Genomic DNA, 7,999 nt, shown 5'->3' on the forward strand with positions numbered 1-7,999 from the left:
GTGCTGAGGATCGAACCCAGGCCGCATGCATGCCAGGCGAGTGCGCTACCGCTTGAGCCATATCCCCAGCCCCAACTTTTTTTTTTAAGTTGTATTTGGACACAATACCTTTATTTTTATTTAATTTTATGTGGTGCTGAGGATCGAACCCAGAGCTTCGCATGTGCTAGGCAAGCACTCTACTGCTGAGCCACAACCCCAGTTCTCCAGAAACCTCCAAATTTTGAGAGGATATTTTTTCCCCTAACTTCTCCTAAAAATTTAAAATATCTCTTAATGCCACCTACTCGGGAGGCTGAGGCCAGAGATTGCCAAATTCAAGGTCGGCCTTGACAACTTAGGGAAATCTATATCAAAAATATAATAGGTGCATGCAGTACATGCCTGTAATCCCAGCAACTCAAGAGGTTGAAACAGGAGGACTGCAACTTCAAGGCCAGCCTCAGCAACTTAATGAGGACCTAAGCAACTTAATGAGACCCTGTCTCAAAAAAAAAAAAAAAAGTTCTATATTATAAGCAAACCATATTTTACAATAAATTTCTTTAATATGAAGTAAAAATGGGGGGGGACTGGGAATAGATCAGTGCAAAATTGCCCCTGGTAGAAATCCCCAGTACCCCAAATTCAATCAACCCATCGACTGATCTGGGTATTGCAGCACACACCTGTAAACCTGATGACCAGGGAGGCTGAGTCAGAAGAATTCCAAGTTTGAGGCCAGCCTGGATAACTTAGCAAGACAGTCTCAAAATGAAAAATAAAGGGGCTGGGGATGTGGCTCAAGCGGTAGCGCGCTTGCCTGGCATGCGTGCAGCCCGGGTTCGACCCTCAGCACCACATACAAACAAAGATGTTGTATCCGCAGAGAACTGAAAAATAAATATTAAAAAATTAAAAAAAAAAAAATGAAAAATAAAAAGGGCCGGGGATGTACTTCAGTGGTAAAGCGTCTCTGGTTCAAACCCAGATAGATTTAATGGGTTATGTCCTCAAAGTTTCTTCCAGGGGCTGGGGTTGTGGCTCAGTGGTAGAGTGCTCGCCTAGTACTCTGAGGCACCACATAAATATAAAATAAAGATATTATATCAACCTAAAAACTAAAAAATAAATATTAAAAAAAAAAGTTTCCTCCAACTAAAAGTTCTCCTTCCACCCCTTTTAGAGACTAGCATTCCTTAAAATCAATCAAGACCACCTATGTTTAAGGCACTTTCTTCAGTTATTTCTCAACCTTCTATTTCAGGTGCATTTAATCCTCTGACCAGTGACACTAATGTTTTACGATGATTATGTTCTCATCCATCACAGAAGACCCCACACATCTAAAATAAGCCTGAGGTAATTCCCATTTCACTCCCAACCCCCACATTAAACTTTTTAACCAAACACTTCTGAAAGGTACACCCTCCTCAAACTAAATTCTACTGACCTATGTGCCTCCCCAATCCCTCACCTCAATTCTATACTCTCTGTACTCACATCACATAACCTATCACTTCTACCTCACCTCTGAACTCAACCACTCATGTACTGCTACAGTATAACAAGCACCCAAACATAAATTCAAAAGAGAAAAGGTGCTTCCCTGACCCCAAGAAGCCTAGTTTCCCCCACAATTCCATCATTCCAGTTCTCAGACCAAAAACACTAGAGTCATCCTTGACTTCTGCCTCTCCTTCTCCCCTCGATTAATCCTTCAAACACCTCCCTTACCTTCAAAATATATCCAGAATATATATATACCTGACCCCTTCAAGAGTTTCAGGCATCAATTTTTTTTTTTTCTTAACTGGATTATTGCCACAGTCTAACAGGAATCTTTTAATTCCACTTCTGCCTTCCTTAACCTTTTCTCCACAAAGAGTAATCCTTTTAAAATACACAATAGATCATATTACTCCCACTCAAAAAACGCTCCAACAGGTTTCCCAGCAAACTCAGAATAAAAGCTACTTAACACTTTTGGCTCCAGTCACCCTATTTTTCTAATCTGCCAAGCAATGTTCAAGCCTGAGGACTGCTGTTTTCCATGCTAGCAATGCGGCTCTTCCCACCATCACCCCTTCCAGGGGCAAATACGGCTCTTTCCTGTCACACAAGTCTGAGGCTTACATCCTGCCTTTCATAGGCCTTCCCTGGCCACCCTATCAAAACACTTCTTCCAACCAGGCACGGTGGCACACCCGGCAATCCCAACAACTCGGGAGGCTGAGGCAGGAGAGTCTCAAATTCTAGGCCAGCCTCAGCAATGTAGTTAAGACCCTAAGCACCTTAGCGAAACCCTGCTTCAAAATAAGTATAAGGGCTGGGGACGGGCTCAGTGGTTAAGAGCCCCTGAGTTCGAGCCCGCGTACCAAATAGATAAATAAGTAAAAGCTCCATGTAGGAAGGAGCCCGTTTAGTTCACTGAGATGTGCTCAGGGAACAGAATAGTGCCTACGTCGAGCGCTCAGCAAATATTTGATTGAATCGACGACCTTCTGCAGAGGTCTCACCCCAACCAACCACCCCCCGTCTGCTCTGGACCACGTCACACCTAGACACCAGTAACCACCTCTGGCACCTGCAAGCCCTCTCTAGGCTCCCATTTGAGAGAACTTGCCTCAAAACGGGCACTCTTTCAGACCGGCCAGCTCCCGAGGAGCCCCGGGAACCTAAGCTCCCCTCAGCTCCGCTTGCCAAGGCGCCCCCAGCCGAGCAAAGGTACAGGTTCCCTCCCATGAATGAATGAACTACGCCCCCTTCACCCAGTCCGCACTCCCCCGACCCCTCTGGTCCTTAAGCCCCCGCTGCGAGCCAAGGCCCACCGTACCCCTTCCGGACGCCCGATTCCCGGAGTGCCAATCCAGCTCCCTGAAGACCTCCCCACGCCCCCTACAGAAGTCTCCGATTCCTCCGAACAGCCACTCGGGGATCTCCCGGCCACACACCTTCCAGAAACACCACCAAACGACGCCCGCAGGGGTCTCGGGAGCGCTCCCCTGCCCACGCACGTAAACCCCGCCCTCCCTCTTCAAAGCGTGCGCTCCCTCCCGGCCGGGAACACCTCCCACCGGACGCCGCCTCCAGATCCTCGGCGCCTCCAGCCGCAGCGGCCCTGACCGTTTCTGAGCCTCTAATCCCCACAGGCGGATCTGCCGATCATACTGCGCCGCCTCCTCCTCACTGATGCCGCCGCCAGCCTCCTCCTTCTCCACCATGGCGCCGGTTCTAGCAGCTGCAGCTCAGGTCCGGCTCTCGCCAACCGCCCGCCGACCCGCGAGCAGCCAACCGCCGCTGGCCGCGCGCCTGAGCCGAGTCTGCGCCTGCGCCTGCGCCGTGGGATCGCGCCTGCGCAGTACCTCCTCCGCCGAGGCTGGGACCACGTGGACCTCCGCAGCCTCCGAGGCAGACCGGCGAGTGGCAGTCACGTGACGGAGACTCCGACCCCTCCTGGCCAAAATAATGGCGGGCCTCATGGCCCCACGGAGAGGTCCACGTGGTTATTTATGAAGCTGTCCAATTGTGCAAATACTTATGGATCAAGGAGGACAATTTTGAGTCAGTTCTGGAACGTCCACAGAAACCCCAGTGTTGTAGGTATTGTGAAATAAAGTGGTGAATAAAATAGACAAAGTGTAGAACTTTGCCCTCTATTAGAACAACCTAAAGAAAAATACAGTCTTCCCTGGGTATGGGTGGGAGATTACTTCCCCCACTTCATGCACATAACCAAAATCTGCAGACACTCAAATCCCTTATATAAAATGAGCTAGTGTTTGCATATAATCTACCCACATCCTCCAGTGTATTTTAAGTAACTCCAGATTACTTATTACACATAATGCAATGTAAATGCTGTGTAAGTGGTTTTACAGATAGGGTGTATTTTCCTTAGGCAGGATGCCCTTTTATTATTTAGGTAAATACTTATTCAGGACCTGTTATGGGGTCAGTCACTAATCTCTGTCCAACATATATAGCAGTGAATGAACGAGGCAGTAAAACAGATACCCTCTCATCAAGTTAGAATGTTTTCATTTATTTATTTATTTATTTAGATGTAGATGGACAGAATGCCTTTATTTTATTTGTTTATTTTTATGCAGTGCTAAGGATGGAAGCCAGTAACTCACACATGCTAGGCAAGCACTCTTCCACTGAGCTACATCCCCAGCCCTAGAATGGCTTTTGTAATCTATGTAATCTTTATAAATATTAGAATTTTGGGGAGGGTGGGTACAAGGGATTGAACTCAGGGGCACTCAACCACTGAGCCACACCCCCAGCCCTATTTTGTATTTTGTTTAGAGACAGGGTCTCACTGAGTTGCTTAGCACCTCACTGTGGCTGAGGCTGACTTTGAATTGCTGAGGCTGGCTTTGAACTCGCAATTCTCCTGCCTCAGCCTCTCAAATCACTAGGATACAGGCATGTGCCACTGCACCAGGAAGAATTTTTGTTTGTTTAACTAGGGACTGAACAGGAGTACTTTACCACAAAGCTACATCCTCAACCCTTTTTGCTTTTTATTTTGAGATAGGGTCTCATTAAGTTGCTCAAGACCTCACTAAATTGCTGAGGCTAGCCTCCAATTTGTGATCCTCCTGCCTCAGGCTCACAAATTGCTGGGATTACAGGCATGTGCCACCTCACTCAGTATAGATTACATAGAATTTTATTCCAATTTCATAGCTGAGTAGTCTGAAGTCCAGAAAAGGTAAGTAGCCAAAACAAAGTCTCATAACTGGGATTCAAGCCCAGGCTTCAGAGCATTTAACCCTTGTGCTTCCTGAGGAATTTACACTGCTGTGTGGTATATTAAGCTCCTACTGTGTCCTGATTTTGCCCACTAAGGCACATACTCTGTGAACCTCAAAGGTGGAGGAATGAGGGACGAGAAATGAAAGACGGAGACCAGGCAGAGATACACACGAGAATTTATTTGTCAAAGCTGACCAATAAAGGCCATTTCTCTAAGGGAGAGAGGCCAAACAGGCTTGGGTTCTGGGACTTTTATGGGGGCAGGCTCAGGAATCAGAGCCAAGTGGGTCCTAATGGGGGCGGTTAAGGTTGGGTTGGTAGGAGGGAGTGGTGAGCCGTTCTCAGAAATGCCTGTAGGTGGGAAAGGGAAACTTTTTCCTTAAAATGGCAGCTGTCACTTAAGATGGTCATCCAGATGCTACAAGGACCTTTTTTTTGGGGGGGAGGGGTTGCTGGGGATCAAACCCAGGGCCTTGTGCATACAAGGCAAGCACTCTACCAACTGAACTTTATCCCCAGCCCCACTAAACAAAGAACTTATAGTGGATATTTCTTCCCCTTGTACAGATGAGAACTTGGAAACTCAAGATGGCAGTGGCAATCCATCCAAGGCCATATTTTGTTTTTAAAAATTTGGGGGGCTGAAGCCAGGTGTGGTAGTGCACGCCTATAATTCCAGCATCTTAGGAGGCTGAGGCAGGAGGATGGCAAGTCCAAAGCCACCCTCAGCAAAAGCAAGGCACTGAGCAACTCAGTGAGACCCTGTCTCTAAATAAAATACAAAATAGGGCTGGGGATGTGGCTCAGTGGTCAAGTGCCCCTGAGTTCAATCCCCAGTAACCCCCTAAAAAAATAGTTGGAGCTGAATTTACAACTCCATGGTAGAGCACTTGCCTAATATACATGATATACTAAGTTCAGTCACCAGCACTAGAAAAAAAAATTGGCAAAAACATTCATGCAAAAATCTGTTCAGGGCTGGGGATGTGGCTCAAACGGTAGCGCACTCACCTGGCATGCGTGCGGCCTGGGTTCGATCCTCAGCACCACATACAAAGATGTTGTGTCCGCCAAAAAACTAAAAAATAAATATTAAAAAAAATTTTTTTAAAAATCTGTTCAATGACTGCATTATTTTTTTTTTATTTTTATTTTTTTTTTAAAGAGAGAGAGAGAAAATATTTATTTCTTAGTTTTCGGCGCACACAACATCTTTGTTTGTATGTGGTGCTGAGGATCTAACCCAGGCCGCACGCATGCCAGGCGAGCACGCTACTGCTTGAGCCACATCCCCACCCCCAATGACTGCATTATTGATTATTGCCCTGGAACAAATTTTGTGGAAATGTAGGGACTTGAACCAGGCATAGTGGCACAGGAAGATCAAAAATTAAGGTCAGCCTCAGCAATTTAGCAAGACCCTGTCTCAAAATAAAAAACACAAAGGGCTGGGGAAGTAACACAATGGTAGAGTGCCCCCAGAGTTCAATCCCCAGCACCAAAAACAAACAAGACCAAAGTAGGGACTTTAAAAAATAAACATTTATTGGGGCCCTTTGGTGGCACAGGCCTTTAATCCCAGCAGCTAGGGAGGCTGAGATGGGAGGATCAGGATCACTAGTTTAAAGCCAGCCTCAACAAGGGCGAGGCACTAGGAGCCACTCAGTGAGACCCTATCTCTAAATAAAATATAAAATCGAGGGGATGTGGCTCAGTGGTTGAGCGCCTCTGTCATTCGAGGACACCCTAAGCAATTTAGTGAGATCCTGTCTCAAAATAAAAATAAAAAGGGCTGGGGATGTGACTTAGTGATCAAGACTCCTGGGTTCCATCCCTGGTACCCAAACAAATAAAATAAATAAACATTTATTATGTCTTATAGTTTTTGTAGATCAGGAGTTCAGGAGCAACCTGGCTGGGCAGTTCTGGTTTAGGGTCTCTCATGAGGATTTAGTCAAGTGTCATCTGGGGCTGAGTTTATCCTTTGACTTGGGCTGACTGATCCCCTTCTTAGATGGCTCACACATGTCTGGCAAGTATTCATTGGCTTATTCTTTTTTTTTTTTTTTTTTCTTGGTACTGGGGAATTCAACCTAGGGGCACTTTACCATTGAACCACATCCTTAGCCCTTTTAATTTTTTTATTTTGAGAAAGGGTCTTGCTAAATTGCTGAGGCTGACTTCAGACTTGCAATCCTCCTGCCTTGGCCTCTCTAGTGGATGGGATTACAGGCCTTTGATGACAACTTTGACCATAAGAACATGACAGAGAGACATTACTTAAATTCTGAGCTCAGTCATCAAAGTGGAAATTCACTTCCACCTGCTGTGGAAACTCTTGAGTTTGACCCTAAGTTTCCAGAGAAGCAGTCCAACTGCCCTGCGGCCATGGTGAAGGGAGAAGCCAGCCTGAACACAGATAGATGCCTACCCAGCCCCCAATTCTTCAACCATCCGCAATTTTTTTTCTAGACATGTGTTCTGCAACCCCATGAGATGTCCTATGCCAGAACCAGCCAGCTGAGCCCTTCCTGAATTTCTGGCCCACAGGTACTGTGAGGGATATTAAAATAATCGTTGTTATTCCAAGCCACTAGGTTTCAGGATAGTTTTCTTTTGAACACACATAAAATGTACCATCTTAATCATTTCTAAGTGCACAGTTGAGTACTGTTAAGGATATTCACATCCATCATTGTGCAACTAATCTCCAGAATCTTTTCATCTTGCTAAAAATGAAATTTTTTGAATTGCCAAAAGACAGAATAACAACAAATTTAATTTAAAGATCTAGCTCGGTGCAGTGATACACACCTATAATATCAGCAAATCAGAGAAGTGAGAGGAGGATTGCGAGTTCAAGGCCAGGCTCAGCAACTTAGGGAGACCCTGTCTCAAAATAAAACATAAAAAACATCCCTGGTAGTGCCCCCCCACACACAAATAAATAAATAAATGAAACATAAAAAGGGCTGGGGCTTGGGCTGGGGTTGTAGCTCATTGGTAGAGCACTTGCCTAGCATGTGTGAGGTACTGGGTTCAATTCTCTGCACCACACACAAATGAATAAAAATAGAGTTTTTTTAATATTTATTTTTTAGGTGTAGATGGACACAATACAATGCTTTTTATTTTTTATGTGGTGCTGAGGATCAAACCTGGGTCCTGCCCGTGCTAGGCGAGCGCTCCACCACTGAGTCACAATCCCAGCCCTAGAGTTCTTTCAACAACTAAAAAAAAAAAAAAAAAAAGG

At 45.6% G+C, this 7,999-nt stretch overlaps 2 protein-coding genes across 10 annotated transcripts in view; one reads left to right on the forward strand and one right to left on the reverse strand.

Moving 5' to 3' along the window:
* Sae1 (SUMO1 activating enzyme subunit 1) overlaps positions 1-3,317 on the reverse strand; it is a 73,380-nt gene extending 70,063 nt beyond the window's left edge. For 5 of the 9 annotated variants that reach the window (XR_001504698.2, XR_007343010.1, XM_015496647.2 and 2 more), the window contains exon 1: positions 3,106-3,317. Coding sequence is in view for 6 of the 9 variants with exons in the window: in XM_015496647.2 (XP_015352133.1) it covers positions 3,106-3,203 (98 nt within the window). In the remaining 3 variants the exon portion in view is untranslated. Of the gene's footprint in view, positions 1-2,815; positions 2,955-3,105 lie in introns of those variants that run through there. The other 4 variants (XM_015496651.2, XM_015496652.2, XM_015496649.2 and 1 more) reach the window with 3 other exon arrangements.
* Positions 3,202-7,999, forward strand: part of Zc3h4 (zinc finger CCCH-type containing 4) — a 47,472-nt gene continuing 42,674 nt past the window's right edge. Inside the window, 1 exon segment of the mRNA XM_015496992.2 lies at positions 3,202-3,340. Coding sequence (XP_015352478.1) covers positions 3,202-3,340 — 139 coding nt within the window.

Source organism: Marmota marmota, unplaced genomic scaffold (genome assembly GCF_001458135.2).
Source record: "Marmota marmota marmota unplaced genomic scaffold, marMar, whole genome shotgun sequence".
Classification (NCBI taxonomy): domain Eukaryota; kingdom Metazoa; phylum Chordata; class Mammalia; order Rodentia; family Sciuridae; genus Marmota; species Marmota marmota.